Source organism: Elephantulus edwardii, unplaced genomic scaffold, assembly GCF_000299155.1.
Source record: "Elephantulus edwardii isolate Elephantulus edwardi_28Jun2011 unplaced genomic scaffold, EleEdw1.0 scaffold00130, whole genome shotgun sequence".
Lineage (NCBI taxonomy): Eukaryota > Metazoa > Chordata > Mammalia > Macroscelidea > Macroscelididae > Elephantulus > Elephantulus edwardii.
This window is the reverse complement of record NW_006399880.1, coordinates 8,312,092-8,330,419: the sequence shown is the minus strand read 5'-3', so window position 1 is coordinate 8,330,419 and position 18,328 is coordinate 8,312,092. Positions and strand designations below refer to the sequence as shown.

Below are 18,328 nucleotides of genomic sequence, written 5' to 3'. Positions count from 1 at the left end.
AACTAACATAATTTCCTCTATGTTCATAAAGTTTTCAGACACCCCCTCCACCACTCTGCCGGTATTCTCTGTCCTTTTTTCCTAAGACCACAAGCTAGCAGTTTCAGAATAATTTTTCACTTGCATTTAATTGTGTGTGTGTGTGTGTGTGTGTGTGTGTGTGTGTGTGTGTGTGTCTACTTTCCCAGTGACTGGCCTAGAGACAATCTTACCTGTTGTTAAGGCCATCAAAAGAAGCTGCTGCTTTCAAAACCAGGAAGCCTGTAGACTCTCCTTTCTTTATCTGTAGTGTCCATTTCCTCATTGTTACTTTCTTTTCTTGACACCTCATCTATCAAACAGTACTGTCGTGGAACCCTGTGCATTGTGTGTTGAATATTATATCAGCATTATTCAAATACCTGGAGGCCCACTCATGGGAATAGATTTCAAAGAAGCAGCTTGCAGATTAAATCAGAGAAGGAGGAAAGATCTGCAAATTAGCTAATGAAAGCCTTGCGTGTCACAATAGAATACTGTCCAACAAAGTGCTGAAGAGGAGTCTCCTGGGTTGGAAGGCTACACAATGACTACAACAATGGACGCATATGTGTCAATGCTCCTGGAGATGGAACAGAACTAGCCAGGTTGTGTTATGCTGGACAAAGGTGCTGCCACCAATTAGAGCCAACTCAATGACGACTGATAACACCTCCTCTTTACTTTCCCAGACACCTCAGGCAGAACGTCTACAACGCTGGGATTAGGAAAATTCACAGATTATTAAAGGAGCTCTGGTGGCGCAGGTTGTAGGAAGCTGAGCTGCAAACTCAAGAGCAGCATGCCCCCTGGCGTTACAAATCCACCAGGGACTCTGAAGGGGAATCGCAATCTCCTTCCATGTGACTTACAGCTTCCAAAGGCGACAGCAGTGAGAATAGCAGACAGATTATCACAAGGAACTCCGGTGACACAGTGAATGAGCAGCCAGCTGCTCAGTAAACAGCACTGTGGACCCATCAGACACAGTACGGAAGAAAGATGTGGTAGTCGGCTTCCTTAAAATTGCCGCTTTGTGTGTTAGGTGTATTTACAATGATAACAAGACACACACAACAATAACATAGAGAATAGCTGCTGAGCTGCTTGTGGACAACCAAAAACCTCCTGCAATTTGGTTTCTTGGCTTGGAGGTTTAGCGTCTTGATTTCATGGGACATCCTACTTAATTGGCCTAATATGTCCAGTGCTTCTCTCTCTCTACCTCTTCATGTTTCAAGAGAGTTATGGTGTCCTAGTGGGTAAGGAGTTGTACTGTCAACCCTACGGTATGTGGTTTGAATCCACCAGTTGCTCTGAGGGAGTAAGATGGGCAATCTCCTCCTGTGCGATTTACAGCCTCTGGAGGGTCAGCTATGAGTCGGTTCTGATTCATAACAACAGTTATTCATGTTGTGTCGTGAGGTCTTAAATGCTTGTAAGCACCCAGCCAAAGCATAACAATTGCTCTGTAGAAGGAGAAGAGTTAATAAAAGAAGGAGGATCTGGAAAGAATGGCTAATTGTGTCCGGACACAACTGCTTCCTTTGCCAGAAGAGCTGGGTGCTGCCTAGCTACCATTACTGAACATTCTAGTCAAAGGTTCCTTAGAAGAATATTGATCAAAGGGGTAGGAAGAATTCAAAATATATTTCTAAATTCTCATGAGTTCCAGACTTCTTGGAGCCATTAAAGTTAGTTGAACCAAAATTATTCCTTGAAGATTTCTTAAAACTAAACAGTATTATGATTTAAATTAGTGGGGGTGGGAGGGTTGGGAGGAAGTCTTTCTGGAGCATTATGCTGGCTGGGTAAAAAAAAAACTATAGGGAATCAAAGTGACAAAAAACAGCTAAGAAGATTAGACAGAAATATCAAAGGACATTTATGTTCATTGAAGAGGAAAATGCTAAAAAGGGGGTGAAGATGGCTGCAAAACTTGAATGCAATCAACATCACTAAATGGTACATGAAGAAACTAAAGAATTAATGTATGCTTTGATGTATATATTCTCAACAACAATGTTTTTAAAATATTTATAATGATTTCAACTTGAGAAATTCTATGGGGCACTTCTATGTTGTCATATAAGGTCACTACAAATCAGAATTGACTCAACAGCAACAAGTTTGCAAGTTATCATCCGAAAACAACATGATGAACACATCAAGCGTATGCTTCTTGGGAGCCTGCTGGTGTCAATCTGCAGACTTACTGATCATGGTGGTGCCACCTGCTAAGGCAGCCTTTGTCCCTTGGAAGAAGTCATCCACTGTGGTCATTCCCTTATACGGCATCTGGAAATGAGTGTGGACATCAATGCCTCCTGGGATCACCATCTTCCCATTTGCCTCGATGGTCTTCACTCCCCCAGGGACAATCAGATTGTCTCCAATTTGCCTGGTGAGACAGTGAAACAAATGGTCATTTAAAAGAAGAACATCCAAAATATACATAGGTAAACCTTTCAGACACTGAAATTTAAATTTATCAAAGTGATTTTTTGCAAATAACAAAGATGTTTGGCAGCTTAGAAGCAAATAAAGGCATGTATAGATAAAGAGAAGCTGTTCAGGGGTATAAATGGTTAACATGCTTTATACTGTTTACCAAAAGATGGGCGGTTAAAGCTTTCCTAGAGATGTTTCAGCAGAATACTTGGTACAAAAACAAAAAGAAAAATTTTCTTGGTGATTTACTTTAAAAAGCAGCCACTGCAGACCATATACACACAGCTTGTTTCTTCTCTGATACATTTAAGGTTGGCAAGAGTCAGACTCAACTTGATGACAATTGGTATGTTGTTGTTGTTGTTACTGTTAAGTGCTGTTGAGGCATAGATGACTCATAGCAACCCTCTGAACGAAAGACCTGAACACTTGTATAACTTTCATAATTTCTCCAAGTTCAAAGAGTTTCTGGAGACAAATCATTTCGGAAGTGGATGCCACTCCTGCTTCCAAACTAGTTTTAATTGGGGAGCTCCACCAAATAGTGTCCACCATGGGTAACCACTATCACATTTGACAATTAGTATAAATACAGAAAATATTTTTTGTGGTTACAGAGCAACCTAAGAGATTGATGATGTATATCTGATTAAGCCTTATAATCCTTTGAAGTGTATAAGATATAATGAGCATAACAATTACTTGTTGAACAACTAAGGTTTTGTATTTTTCTCTTTTATTTTTGTTTTATGCTTAAAGGTGATACTTGGAGAGGAATCTAAAGAGCATGTTAGGAGAGACTGAACTCATTTAAAGAACAAATATGGAATTGTGGTTATCCCATAAGTGGGTTCATCTAATCCAAAGGAATTTGAGTCATTTCCTGCTTCTGTCTTAACTCCCAATTCCCCCCTTTAGTGCTCATTTTTCAGTCATAGCTGGGGGCAGATTTGCAAGGGAAAAGTCAAAGGAACAAATTTCTCCAACACTAGCTGAGTATCTAGCATCGCAATGTAGAAACTTCAAGCCAAGGTGATTATAACAACCTCTTTCAGGGCAGCTTTGTCCAGGAAGCTTTAGAGCATCCCAGGGAAGAACAGAAAATGAGACTCAGGTGGACAGCAAGCCAGTGAGTACTCCAAGAGCACATCACACACAAAAAAGGATAAACAACTGTTCCACATACAAAGGTACTTTGTAGACAGTCCAGAGCTGCTTGGCTTACATATGATTTAATAGCCTTAATTATATAGCTGGTTAAAGCTACCCAATACAGATTACAGGTAGATTTATGATCCCCAAGCCAACAGATGCAGGTGCTTTTACATAAATCATTAAGCACCTCCTCCATAAGAGTGAAGACATTGATGTTTCAGTAGTAAATTCTTGTTTTCCATGCAGTAGCATTGTTATTATGTGCTGTCTAGTCACCTGCAACTCATCGGGACCCTTTGTACAGTAGCTCTGGAGCTTGCCCTATCCTGAGCTAGTGTCACTGACTCCGACATATCTACCCTGCATTGCCCCATTTACTGTATCAATCCATCCCATCTGGGCTTTTCCTCTACTGGGCTGTCCCTCTACTCTTCCAAGTATGATGTTCTTTCTGGCCATGTACACAACATGTGTGAGACAGGCCTTCAAAATCCTAGCCTCCAGAGAGAAACGTGGTTTCACCTTCTCCAGGTCAGACCTATTTGTTTTCCTGGCAGTCCATGGTATGTTCAAGACTCTTCTCCAGCACCACAACTCAAAGGCATTGATTCTTCTGTCATCCTTAGTCACTGTCCAGCTCTCTGATGCATAACAAATAATTGAGAAGACCATGGCCTGAATCACGCACACCTTAGTCTCTAGACTGGCAGAATTGCTTCTTAGTAACTAGAGAGATTCCTGAAAGAAGGCCAAGGTTCAATTCCTGACCAATAAGGCATATGTAGCAATCACCTTTCAGTAGAGGCTTGTTGTGTTCCTGTGATGTTTCAGTAGAGCTTCCACATCAAGAGGGACTAAGAAAGGCCCACTGATCTATTTCCAAAAGCCAGTCAATTAAAAACCCATGTATCACAATGGTTCCATTCACAAATCATCACGGGGATGGCACAGGATCAGGCAACATTTTATTTCGTGGTGCATGGGATCGTGGCCTGACAGCTAACAACGTGAAGGCAGCAAACAACAGGGCTTTGTGAATACATGTCAGTGGCATGAATACTTTCCCCTTTTGCTTATGGCCAGCCAGGAAAGACATTAAGAAGTTGGCAGCGAAACATTTACTACTGGACTGCCAAGCTCTAGGTTCTGCAACTAAAATCAAGTATCCCTAACATCTTTGTCTTGACCACATCACTATTGGGCCATTCCAGGTGAAAAAAGAGAATGCAGCCTCTGATCTTAACTCCATCCTAGATATCCAGACACTGACAAGTTCCCTTCCCAGTTTCCTCTCTCACTTCTTTTCCTCAAAAGAAAATAAGAGAACTATATAGGGAGCTCTGAGGGTCTAGTGGCACAAAGCTGTGCTGCAATCCTGAAGGCATGCGCTGCAAGTCCACCAGCTACTCTGCTGGAGAGGGATGAACAATCTCCTTCTGAGCAAATATATGCCTCTAAAAAGCCGCCAGAGGTCAGCTACAAGTCAGTTTTAACTCGATAGTACACAACAACCATATGGTGCCCTCGTGGTAAGAACCTGTGTTGCAATCCCAAAGTCACATGGTTCAGATCCACTAGGAGCTTCACTAGAGAAGACTGGACAATCTCTCCCTATAAAAGCCTATAAAAGCCTCCTAGAGGGTCAGGTTTGCATCAGTTCTGACTCGACACACAGCAACCACCACAATGGACAGGAGGAGTTGCTTGTCTTTGTAGTATCCTAAATGACAACACATATCATGGCTCCATATCTAAAATAGAAATGCATTCTCCCTTTTCATATTTTTCTCCTTTTCATTCAAGATATCATATTATTAAAAGTCCAGCTTCAATTTTACTTCTTTTGTCAAATTTCTAGACAGGTAGATCTAATAGCTAGGAGTGCAACTTAATCCTGCCTGCAGGTTATCTAGATTTACAAGCTTTCTCTACCACTTGCCATGTGTCTCTGGCCAAGTCATTTAACCTTCCACGCTGCAATTATTTTACTGTTAATGTGTATTAAAAACATTTCCTCCATAGGGTGGTTGCATTTATACATGCTGAGTGCAAAGAATACCACCAGGCATTTAAGAACCCAATAAGCACCAGCTATGTAACTGATGGTCACCCCCTTCCTCCTATGAATCTCAGCTTTTATTACCTCCTTCTGTACATTAACTGTCTCTGAAAACCCACCCCAGAGGGTCAGCTCTGAGTCAGTTCTGACTCGACGCACACACAAAACAGTAACTAGCAATTTAATATTTGTTACTGACACGACTTGGTGATGATAGGTCCTTTGTGTATTTACAGGTATCTCAGCGTCCTGAAAAAAGGCTGCCACGTCTCGTGGGCAGTGCACAGGGTGATTTAGGCACAACAGCATCTGTCCAAGAGCACTGGCAAACTTCCTTGCTAATAGACAACACTCTATCATGCTCACATGCAGGTGAACAATTATGTAGAAGTTGGAGGAGGTTATTCCATTTTTTTCTGCTCTATGAGCTAAGAATGTTCTTGGATATATACAAAAAGGTCTGGAAGGAGATCATGCTTATCCAGACTTGTCCTTCATCAACATAAATATACCTGATGGCTAAATTCCTTCTATAATATCCTTGGCAAGTAGCCTTCCTAGTTATTTAAAAAGAAACAACAAAAGACATTTTAAGCAGTCAGCTTCCACAGTGAATGCCTAAAGCACTTATACAAAGACAGAAGGACTCCCAGCCTGCATTTAAGGCTCCATTGTAAAAGTCCTGTGATCAATCAGCATGTCTGCCATGAGCTCCAAAAGAGGAAAGGAGCATAAGAGACTTAATTTTTTTCTCCCATCTCTAAAAATCTCTAAATGAGGGAACTTGCTCTCTCAAAAGATAGTAACGATGTATAGTATTTTAGCAATAGAAAAAAAAATTATCATTTTTGTTTTGAAGAAGTTAATGTTTTAATTGGGTTAACTGCTTTGCTACTTTTATCCTTCTAATTGGAAGTAACAATGAAATTAATCAGTAAAGCATATGAATGTTAGTATTTTGACTCTTACACTGTTTTTTCAATCATTTAACATATGATTAACAAGCTGGCCTTTATCACATTACTTATCTTCTTTGCATCTTTGTTTTTTCATTTGAGAAAAGAGGTTAAAAATAAAACTTCATAGTAGTGATGGCCAATTACATGAGAAAAGGCAAGAAAAGCACAGTAATCTTGCTTGGCACACACTCCATACTCTACACAAGATGTTATTGCCTGGTACTGTTGAAGCAATTCTGACTCATGGAGAGTTCATGCATTACACAGCAAAACTTCTCTATATGGGTTTTTTTTTCCTTCTGTTTTGTTTTGGAGATTTTTGGCTATAATATTTATTAATAAAAGACTGTCAGGCCTTTTATTCTTTCTGGCCACTGAGGCATTTGAACACCAAGTTTTTAGCTACCATTCAAGTAAAAATCTTTTGCATCACATAGGACTTCAATTAAGTTTAACTCTTATGTGTATCTGTACCTAATAATACATTAAGTGCTGCAGGTAAGGAGATCGATAAAGCATGATCTTGGCTCTCAGAGGTTCTTAAGACTGCTGTATGCAGCAAAATACAGGTTGTTTTGAGAGCATATAGAAGGCAAAGTCAATTCTAGGTGAGGCCTCATCAAGGCAAATTCCCTACAGGAAGTTATAATCAAGTTGTTCAAAAACAAGAAAGAGACCTCTTATGACCAGAATCTTCCTAGCAGTCAATGCAGCTGAATGTAGGCTGTGGAGGGATTTCAATCTGTTCTACGAGGACTGCCAAGAATCAACAGCATCTTACAACACAACAACAAGGCAGTTGAATAATAAAAAAGATATAACTGAATGAGTCTAGAGATGGCTAACAGGATGGGTTGAATTCCCAGCCTAATACACTATCCTTTTGGTGCTTTAGTATGATGTTTTGCATAATAAAAGATTATGTGCAAACTAAATTTTCTATGGTGGCCTAGTAGTAAGAAGCAATCGCAAAGGCACGTGGTTTGGATTCACCAGCTGGTCCTTAGGAGAAGGATGGGCAATCTCCCCCTGTGTGATTAACTGCCTCTGAAAAGTTGCTGGAAGGTCAGCTGTGGGTTAGTTTCAATTCGACAGCACACACCACCACCACCCTCTTTTCAAAGTGAAAAGAAAGAAGCATAAAGAGAGCAAGTGTCTTGCTAAAGGCCAACATGGTAGGAATGAATGAATGGACAAAGTTAGAGTGAAAATATTGATTAAATTCCCTATAAAGTTCCCTGTATTAGAAACCTGTATATAAATTATATCTGGCTGTGTTGTCTATACTCAGTTGATTAAAAAAAATCCCTTTGCAAAGTAATTTACATTCTTAAATATCCAAGTTAAAATCATGTAAAAAAATGTATGCTCTGTCTTTATTCTGCCCATCTAAATCTTTTTGTCGAGGTTCAGTCAAAACTCTACCATTTGAAGGCACTTCTACATCTTGTACGCTTCTTAATCATCTAATTCTGCTCTTTTGTTACCTACGATATAATCTTCTAATTTTCCATTGCTGAGTCTATAGGAGGTGCAAGCTTTAAAGGAACCAATGTGCTAGTCTTCTAACCCAAAGTTCAGAGGTTCAAATATACCCAAAGGCACCTTTGAAGAAAGATAATGGAAATCTCTCTTGGGAAAATCAGCCACTGAAAATTCACTGGAGCACAATTGTCCTGTCACTCACAAGTAGTCACAGAGTCTTCTGTGGCACTGCTGAATGAGTTTCAACTGCTAACCTTTTCGTCACTAGCCAAGTACAAACTATTTGTGTCACACAGGAATCTCAAAAGTCAGCCCACTGGCAACTAGCTTTATAATCTGAATACACTTTTCAGTATCCTCAAGTACAGTCCATCAGTGGCCTGACAGTCTATTTTTTTTTTTTTTGGTGTGAGTGTACCGTCAAATCAGATCTGACTGGTACAGGAGGAGACTGTCCCTCCTTTTCCCGGCAGAGCATCTGGTAGATTTGAACCGTGTGCCTCTGGGATTGTAGTTGCAGCTCCTTGCCACTAGGCCACCAGAGCTCCCCTAACAGTCTTTTATTAATAAATATTATAGCACAATTGAGCCCTCAAAACATCATTCAGTTGATTAAATTCAGCTTTAGTTACTCCATTCAAGTGGTTATAAATAAGGTTCGCCTCCACTTTTAAGGGATTATGGTGATTTATAGACTAAAATAGTGATTTCATAGAGAAATGGAAATGAAACACAGGGAACTGTCATAAGTTAAAAGGGTCAGGTTTCTTTCTGAGCCTCTAATATTGAAAAGAAGCCTGAAGAGATAAAAGGATGGTTTCTGCATACGTACTTTATCAAGCCATCTTCCATGTAAATATCGGCATAAAAGGATTGATCATCATTGACAATTCTGCCTCCTTTGATGAGAAGACGGTCACTCTAAAAAAGAAGGAAAATGTAAGTTATTTTCATAGCCAACACTTCAGAGAAGAGAGGTCCCTCAAAGTCTTCTAATTCATTGTACCAGAGGACTGGCTGAAACACATTTATTAAACACATCTGTGTACCCAGTACATCCAAGAGTTGAACCAGTTGTATTTGTTGGGATTCACTCTTGTTTCCTTTTTATTTAAATTACTCTGGAGTTTCCTCTTTTCCTTCTGCAACCTATTATAGCTGCTTGGAAACAAAACTATTGAGAAAACATATGTTCTTATTCTGTAAACACTATATGTTTTGAAAAGGACAACTCCATGGTTCTCAAAAATGGATTGAAAAGGACAACTCCATGGTTCTCAAAAATGGAAGTTGGGATCAGGTACACAATGAAGCAGTTCTACTTCTATTATTTTTATTATAATACTTGCTCAGATCATGTATTCCAAAAATCATAATACTTATACTTGCACTTAGACTTGCACACTTAATAATGGGACGTATAAGAAAGCCTCTAGATAAAAATAAGACTAAATATCCATAGTATTTAACCCAGGATACAGAAATTATGCAAGATTTATAGTTGCTTCACTATAGTAGTTCTTTCATTTTTGGAAGTGTCATTTATTACATTTAGTATGTTGTTGTGATGTGCAGTCGAGTTTCTTCTTACTGTGTACAACAGCCCTAAAACATTGCTCTATCTCTTGCCCACCTTACTCTGACAGTCTTATCCCCATTAGCCCAGTCATTGAATCAATCCATCTCATTGATGGTCTTCTTCTCCTGTGCTGTCCCTCCACCCTCCCAAGCATGACATTCTTCTGCAAGGATCGATCCCACTTGCAACATGCCCAAAATATGTGAGACAGAGCTTTGAGAAAAAAAAAATATATAAAACTATGGCTTGGACAAAATTTTAAGCAATACAATTACAATAAAAATGTTATTTAAATATGCACATGCACACCTATGTCACAAAGGCACACAAATGTCTCAGGAATTGTAGTGGCACAATGAGTTATATGCACACAGTGAGTTTCAGGAGGTCAGCAGGTAAACTGTTAAAGGAACTTGAGGTTGAATGAATAAATACTGTAACAAGCGTAGAGAGGTAGAGGCCAGTGTGAATTATGCAGTGCACTGTTCAGGGTGAATGTTCTCCATGTCTGTGTGACTGTGAGGATTAGTGGTCATTACACAGAGGTCAAGGGTAGATAGATTACATATTCAAGAGTAACAAGGATGGTCATTCATTCAAAGGTGATACTTTGCTCCATGTTCAAGAACTCTCACTTTCAAATAGACTTGGAGTCTTATGGAGAAGCCCCATAAACAGGCTTCTTCGGTCTTCAGAAATGTGAGCAAGGTCAGAATATGAATGTTTAGCCTCGGGCTCCAGGTGGGATATGGAAAATTACCACTGAGTTACTCCTGCTTCCAGGATATTGCATGAGAACAAGGGATTTCATCACGCCATATTGTCAAGGGAAAAGATTGTTAAAAGATACAAATGAAAGAGGCATTTATGGTAAAAAATTCCATGTATTCAGCAAAAAAGATGTGCTAATGAAGTACAACATAAATTCTCACAATGTGTGATAGGCAAGTATTTGATGACCTCTGCTGATCCATCCTCACTTCTATATGTTGCCTCTTCTTGTTGTTATTAGGTGCTGTAGAGTCCATTCTAACTCACAGAGACTCTCCTTAAAACAAAATCCTGCTGATCATGCACCATCCTCTCAGCCACTGCTCTGCTTGAATCCACTGGTGTAGCCACTTTATCGGGCTATTTCATAGAAAGTCATATTTTATACAGTGGAAAAACTAAGAAAGAAACTCTGGTGGCATAAGAATTAAAACACTTAGCTGCCAACAAAAGGTCAACAATCTGGTCCTTCAGTCACTCCACAACAGAAAATCTTCTTTTTTTTTTACCCAAAATCTTTGTAAGGGAAGAAAACAAAAATAGATTCACAAGCTTGGAAACACTATGCGGTTGTTGGACAGTACACCACAGAATCAAAAGCAACTCATAGTTGACCTTCAGCAGGCTTTCAGAGGCAGTAAGTCACACGGCAGGAGACTATCAGTCTTTCTCCCACAGAGCGGCTGGTATATTTGAACCCTGTGCCTCTGGTTTGATAGTGCAAGTTCTTATGATTAAGCCACTAGAGCTCCCTGGAAACACCATGGGGCAGCTCTTTCCTGTGCAACTGTGTTGCTATAAGCCAGAATCAACAGCAAGGCTGAAATAACCAAACATGTGGTTTCTCTCACTTATCAGGCTCCCTGGCCACAAGACGTTTGCAAAGATGGCCTCAGTATGCTCTCTCTATCATTCACCAGGCATCCAACAACTGTCTTCACCTTCAAGTCCCACTTGGAAAGGATTCTCTCCCCCAGGACACATAACATGGCTTTCTCGGCAAAGTTCACCTGCTCCCACTGTAATTTAGTTCCAACAATTGTTCTCGTTTATAATGGCTGCTTTGTCTCCTGAGTAGACCATAAACTTATTTAGTTTTGGAACTACATGTATTACGATCTTTTTACTCTAGTTCTTGGAACCCATTCTTTTAAATATTGGCCAAATGAACGGATAAAGTTGGGGCATATGAGGCTGGATTCTATTGCATGATGGAAAGTCCATGTGAGTTAAAAGAATATGTGGCTAAAAAAACCTGCACTTTTAAGGTAAAGAAATTGAAAACTATTTTAATCTACATAAAAGAATACTGAAAAATTCTATGAGGTGGTCTTTGGAGTATACAACCCAAACTAGTGTACATGAGAAAATATAGATTCCCTGGCTCCATTCTTGGTCACATGTCTATATATTTAATATGCTCCAAAGATGTTTCTTATGCAGTCATCCAGTACAATGCCACAGAACAGCACCAGGAACCACTGCCCAAGGGGTTAATGGCAATAATAATCCACACGATAGGTTCTTTCTCAAAATGTAACCCTTTTCAGAATTTTCCCCCCCAGCAAGTAACTGGACAGCGGTGTTTTGCAGACAGGAGCCAGTCCTGCCTGAACTGAGGCCAGATATGCAATATGAGCCCCCTCTTGTCTACGGCCCTCCAGCCCTCAGCTACTGGGTATAATTATCACTCCTTTCAACAAGCATCAAATGTCAGGAAAGGATCAACAGCTATCACAGGCTCTATGCACATCAGAGGGATACCAAGAGCTATCAAAATGGAATTATTGCTGTAGAAATGGTGTCACTGGAAGCTTTTCAAACTTTAATGAAATAAACCCTCTCTAGCTTAACAATCAGAAACCTTAAAGAAAACCTGAAGATGAACCACAGGCCTGGCACAGGGTTCATAGCAGAGAGCAACAAGACTTCTGCTCAATGGGCAAATAAGGATTCATTTTCTTACTGATTTTCATCATGCACAGCAGAGACTATAAATCTAAATCTATGGTTTTCAAACACATTCTTTCTCTAGGGGTCTTCAGTTTGTCCTCCCCAAACCACTGCATTAATTTTAACTCTTCCCATGCATGCGGTATGAACTATAAATAGAAGTCCATATAAATCACTCAACAGACACAGAAGGGTCTGTAAGGTAAGTCTCACGTGTGGCACTGAGGAATACTGAGTGTGGAATTGGACATAACCAGCGACCCCCCCCTCCCTAAGCCACATCAGAAGTCAGGTATCTCTGAACACACACATACATACACACTGCTAGGCTATAAATTCATGCAGCTGCCTTGTAAATTAACTTATGATAGGGTCAAAACCCAATATATGAGCAAAGTGTAGGTCTATGAATAAAAGTCACCTCCAGAGACAGGACTGGGGAATAGGGCTATGCAGGCTCTGTAAAGTTATGAAGTAACTGTTATCTAAGATAAGCCGTTAATTAAAATGTTAAAATAATCTAGGTTGGAGTTTACCAATCTATTTCTTATAATGATACAAGAATGACATTTTTTTAAATGATACAAATTATGACATTTTCTGAGTATACTAGGGTAGTACAGAATCCATAAAAGATCCAAAATGTAGATCCCAAAGCAACCAGCTAGAAACTCTGGCTACTTCCAACCCTGTGCTGCCACCAAGAGCTTCGAGCCTCACCATTTCAGGCTCAGCTGGGTACCAGGTGGCAAGCTTTGTTCAACTTGGTCATTAAACTACTGAGAAACTCAAGGGACCATTTAAATAAGCTCATTATCTTGAGTTAAATCTTAAACTCTTAGAACCTCAGTCTTTTCATTAGTCCAGTGTAGATAATAATACTCACAGTTCATCTCACACAGAGAGTTCTAAGAATAAAAGAAGTGGAAGGGTGGGGGAGTCTCTCTCTCTCTCTCTCTCTCTCACACACACACACAAAGTATCCAAAACATAATAGTTGTTGTTATTGTTGTTGTTAAGTGCCATCAAGTTGCAGGCGACTCATAGTGACCCTACGAAGGAGAGTCCTCGACACTTGGGTGCCTTTTATCCTCTCTCCAGATTCATAGGGTTTCCAGAGGCAAGCTATTATGGAAGTGGATGACACTCCTCCTTCCACGCTTATTTTAATTGGGGAGCTCCATGCCCAAATGCTGGGAAACTCCTTGCCCCGGACCCCCAGTTTATCTGGCAAGTCCGCTCTGTCAACCCCCACGGGGGCCAAAAGAACACCACACCACATGTGTCCTGAGCCCTCAAACCTACTGCGCCTCAAGAAGAAAACACAATAAGCACCTAATAAATATTAGCTGTATATATTTTCATTTTCTTATTTTCTTTTATTATACTAGTTTATTTACAAAATTTTAATACACTGTTTTCCAGAACAGATTTTTCCAATTTCCCTCACCCTCCCACCCATCAAATTGTTAAAGTATTTTTTATTACTCATTCAGGCTTACACATTTTTCTCCCTCTCCCCCTTTTAAGTACTACTCACTTTTATTAAGTTATATGCTGATGCTTACACTACATACTAGACTTATCTAGTTCATCAATACTGTTTATATTGCTTTCCCTTTTTTTAACCCTTAAGGAGTATGCTGATATGATGGTTGCCATTTTCCAATTGAGGGGATAAACACACAGAGACTAGTGACTCAATTAGATCTGAATAAGTCCAGTTCTGTTGAAAACAATCCTGACTCATGGAAACTCCATGTGTCATCGAGTTTTCAATGCTTGACTTTTCAGAAGAATATCACTAGATCTCTCTTCCAAGGCAACTCTGTGTGTACTGAATTGCTAATTTTTAGGTAAATAATCAGGCATGATAACCATTTGCACAGTGAAAGGACTGTGTTCTTCAAATGACTACCTTTACCTCCCTTATCCTGTGCTAATGCTGCCCTTTTGATTTATAGACTGACTATTCTAAGAAGCAAGTGCCTCTCTAGAGTGATTATTCAATTTATAGGCCTATTTACTGTTTGGTTGATAAATGAACCATAGAAGTGGATTTTGTGCTGAATTAGAAGAGTGACTAAGAGCCATAGTCTCAAGAGTTCCACCAGTCTCTATTAAATCAATAATCATGGCCTATTTACGGTTTTAGTTTTGTTCCATTTCCCTCTCTCCCTTCCAAGACTTCCTACTGTGATCACTTTAGAGTGATCAGTGGTCATAGCCAGATAAAAGAAAGTGACTTCTTTCTCGTAGGGTCATATAATGATCTGTAGAGGATGGATTGCCACCTTTCTTTTGAGACATTCATGACTAAATAGTACTATAACCTTTGAACAATACAACTAAAATACTCTTTTTATTTTGAGTAAAACAGTGCCAGGGGAGTGCTTATTGTAGTTCTTAAGCAGGGCTTAATGTCAACATGGCTGACACAGATATAAGGGGCACTTGGCAGGTATGTTTGTCCATTTTGTGACAGTGTTTTATAAAGGTGGGTCAGTTAACCAGTCAAATAGTGACCCATCTAGTCAGTCTCACTCCTTATCATCTTTTCAGAATATAAAATAGGAAAGTAAATATGTGCTGAAGAAAAAAAAATTAAATGCAAAAACAAAACAAAAAGAATTTTTCTACCATCTCTGTCTACTTCAGGCAATGAGAAGACAACACCCAGAAAAACCAGAAACCAGAGCCCTCCTTCCCAGCTGATAAAGTCAGCCTGAGCACTGTACTTGAAACACATCTGTTGTTCTATACTCTAAACACATCCAGTTTAGGAATGAAGATAAAAGAAAGGGAAAAACCCACACCAAAACAATTCTAATTCTATGAAAAGACTATAAAATGAATAATATGCCTTCCCAAATCAAAGCTGGTTCCTATTTTCTTATATTCATTCAAATCACAAAGCACAGGCTCTGACCCTCAGTAGGGAATAAAGACCCTTTTGAAGTCCACATGAAGTTGCAGGTGCTTATTCCAAACACATTCCTATCTGTGTCATGAGATCTGGCTCCCTAAAACACTCTTCTTATATCAGGATGAATGTACTACACGGATAAAATGTTATTTTCTTTCTTACCCAAAATAGTACCATTTAACAATGGGTTCAGGGGAATGACACTTTATCAGTCTAGTGTATTCAATTAGATTCAGAAATGGCACTATTCTCATTGTTGGTGAGTTGGTACCTGCTCCTAACTGATCCTCTACTAGGTTTTTGGAAGTTGTCAACCACATGGGAGGAGATTACCCATCTTTCTCCCTTCGCACAACTGGTAGATTAAATTTGGGAACTAATGAGTTAATAGAACAACTTGTTATGGACTAGACCACTGGAGCTTCCTGAAAGGTACTAACTGAAGATATCAACGTTCTTATCTTTGCTCTGATATTAACTATATACTCATGAATGAGAAACACAGATCTGAGTCCTATCACGAACGCCAACTACATGCTTGGCATTGGTTAAGATCTTTTAGCTTTTGCATTGCTGTTTCTTAGTGTGTAAAATGGAGACAATTCTGAAGCCTTTCACTCAGTGTTCAATACATGTGAGCAACGTCACTGGAAAAGGTTTCCCTCATTATCCAAAAGTAACATTTCATAAACTGAAATGGCATAAAGTGAAGAAACAATGCGAAAATTTTTGAGCCTTTCCAAAAATGACAATGACCTCCCAAATAACATCAAATATCACATAACTAAAAAATTAAAAGAAAAAAAAATCATATAATACATAACTAACACTAACAAGGGATAGTAAGTACAGAGCTGATATAAAGTGAAATAATGTGTCGACAGTGCAGTTCTTGAAGAAGGAGCTTTGTGACACCATTCTCACTGCTCAGGGGGTGTGTTGTTTGGAAACCTTTTAAAGCGAAACAAACACTGAAAGTTAATAGCAATTTTCACTTTTTTGTTTTTTTCTCTTTTGGGTGTGTGTGTGTGTGTGTGTGTGTGTGTGTGTGTGTGTGTGTGTTTTGTTGGGTTTTTTGTTTTGGTTTTTGTGTTTTAGTGGCAAATGTCCTCACAGCATTTCTTTTGTTAGGAAAAGCAAGTACTAATGTAGATCTTCTGTGAAAGCAAACCGGCATAAAGTGTGCTTTCAAAAAGGGAAGGACATCTATAATCCTTAAAGTAGTAACTGGCCAGTCTAAGGCTCTTCTTTCTAAGAACTGGACTAATGTTGGGTTAGTCAAAGATACCAAACTTGGCCACAAAACAGAATTCCAAAGGCACCAGTCCCCACGCAGCCCTCAGCAATTGTTCTTAGTTCCTACACCAAGAGCCATGGCCAGTCAAAACATTTCCTTCAAACCCATCCCCGTGCATGGCAAGTTCCCATGGCCCCTCTGGGTCATTCTTCCTCTGGAAGAATCGGGCGATGATAATTTAGTTACTATCTCCCAATAGGGATGGAAAAGTAGGTGGTAAAGTCTTAAACCTGTCCCCACATTCCAGCTGCCCTGCCCTGTTGGTAGATCTGTTTCTAAGACCCTCAGTGACAAATATGCTATTGAGACCAAAAGAAAGAAAAAAGTCTGAAAGAAAATAGGTATCTCAAAAAGTAATGTGTTTTCTTGGGTCTGAGTCCCTACTGAAATCTGCTTAGTTTGATACGGTTAGCGATCCTAAATTCCTAAACTTCTCCAGATGAGAAGTCTTTCTCATCATCCAAGCATCCTTTCTGCCACCGAGGTAAGCATAGAGGTAAACACAAGGCACATGGCCTTCAAATAACAGTTCATGAAGCTGAAAGTGTAACAAACAGGAAGCACCGTGTTGACTTGATCATGCTGTTTGGCTCAATCGGTACTATTTCCAGGAGGGACAGAACTTAAGGAAGAAAAAGTAGAGCTGTGAGGGAAGCAGTAGTCAAGGGTTGTACTAATCAAATGTGAACTGGCTGCTCAGCTTCCTGAACCTGGACATCAACGCCAGTATTCCTCACTCTCCAGGCATCCTAGTCCCCCCCTTTCTAAGAGGCCATTATCAAAGAGCTAGATGAGTTCAATGACCTGCCCTGGGTCAAAGTGGAGTGGGGGCATCAACTGTGGATGGCATCTTAATCCCAGTCCCTCTGATAACAGTCTCATAATCTTCAACAAGGTCCCAGACACAGATAAGTACGAGTGGGTGACCAGATCAGGACCAAGAAAAATCCAGGACTGTAAAGGAAGTGCCATGAAGTCATTCTATTCCCCAAGAGGTAGACGTGCTCAAAAGCATTTGATTTCTTGGTTGTTATTTCTATTAGCACTGATTGTGGATATGAACAAAACAAAATTCTTGACAAGTTCAGTCTTTCCCCCACGTATCATGGTATTGTTTATTGGTCCAGTTGTGAGAATCTTTTTCATGCTGAGGTGTAATCCATACTGAAGGTTGTAGTCTTTGATTTTCATCATTTAAGTGCTTCAAGTTCTGTTTACATGCCATCTTAAATTAATTCCTGGCAGTTCCAAGTAATTGTACTACTACAATTGTTTTTTGTTTGTTTGTTTGTTTGTTTTTTATATTATCAAAAGGGCCGAATTCACTAGCATTTCTTAAGCTGAAGGAACTAAAGAGCAAATTGAAGTTGCAAGTTGCAATGCTTAAGGATGCTTTGGGAAAATACTTAATGATCCAGGAAGCATTAAAAGAAGATGGAAGGAGTATACAGAGTCATTGTATCAGAAAAAAATTGGCTGACACAGAACAATTTCATGGAAAATATGACCAAGAGGCAATGGTGAAGAAGAAAGAACTTCAGCCTGCTCTAAAGAACTTAGCAAAAAATAAAAGCTCCAGGAATTGATGGAAGATTAATTGACATATTTCAACAAACAGATGCTGCCCTGGGTATGCTCACCAGGTTGTGCCAAGAAATCTAGAGGACAACTACCC

At 39.6% G+C, this 18,328-nt stretch overlaps 1 protein-coding gene across 3 annotated transcripts in view; it reads right to left on the bottom strand.

The window, feature by feature from the left end:
• DPYSL3 (dihydropyrimidinase-like 3) overlaps positions 1-18,328 on the bottom strand; it is a 173,916-nt gene that overhangs the window by 31,477 nt on the left and 124,111 nt on the right. For 2 of the 3 annotated variants that reach the window (XM_006893731.1, XM_006893733.1), the window contains exons 2-3: positions 8,960-9,048; positions 2,235-2,419 (exon numbers count right to left, since the gene is read on the bottom strand). In XM_006893731.1, the coding sequence (XP_006893793.1) occupies positions 2,235-2,419; positions 8,960-9,048 (274 nt within the window). The remainder of the gene's footprint in view (positions 1-2,234; positions 2,420-8,959; positions 9,049-18,328) is intronic. The other variant, XM_006893732.1, reaches the window with a different exon arrangement.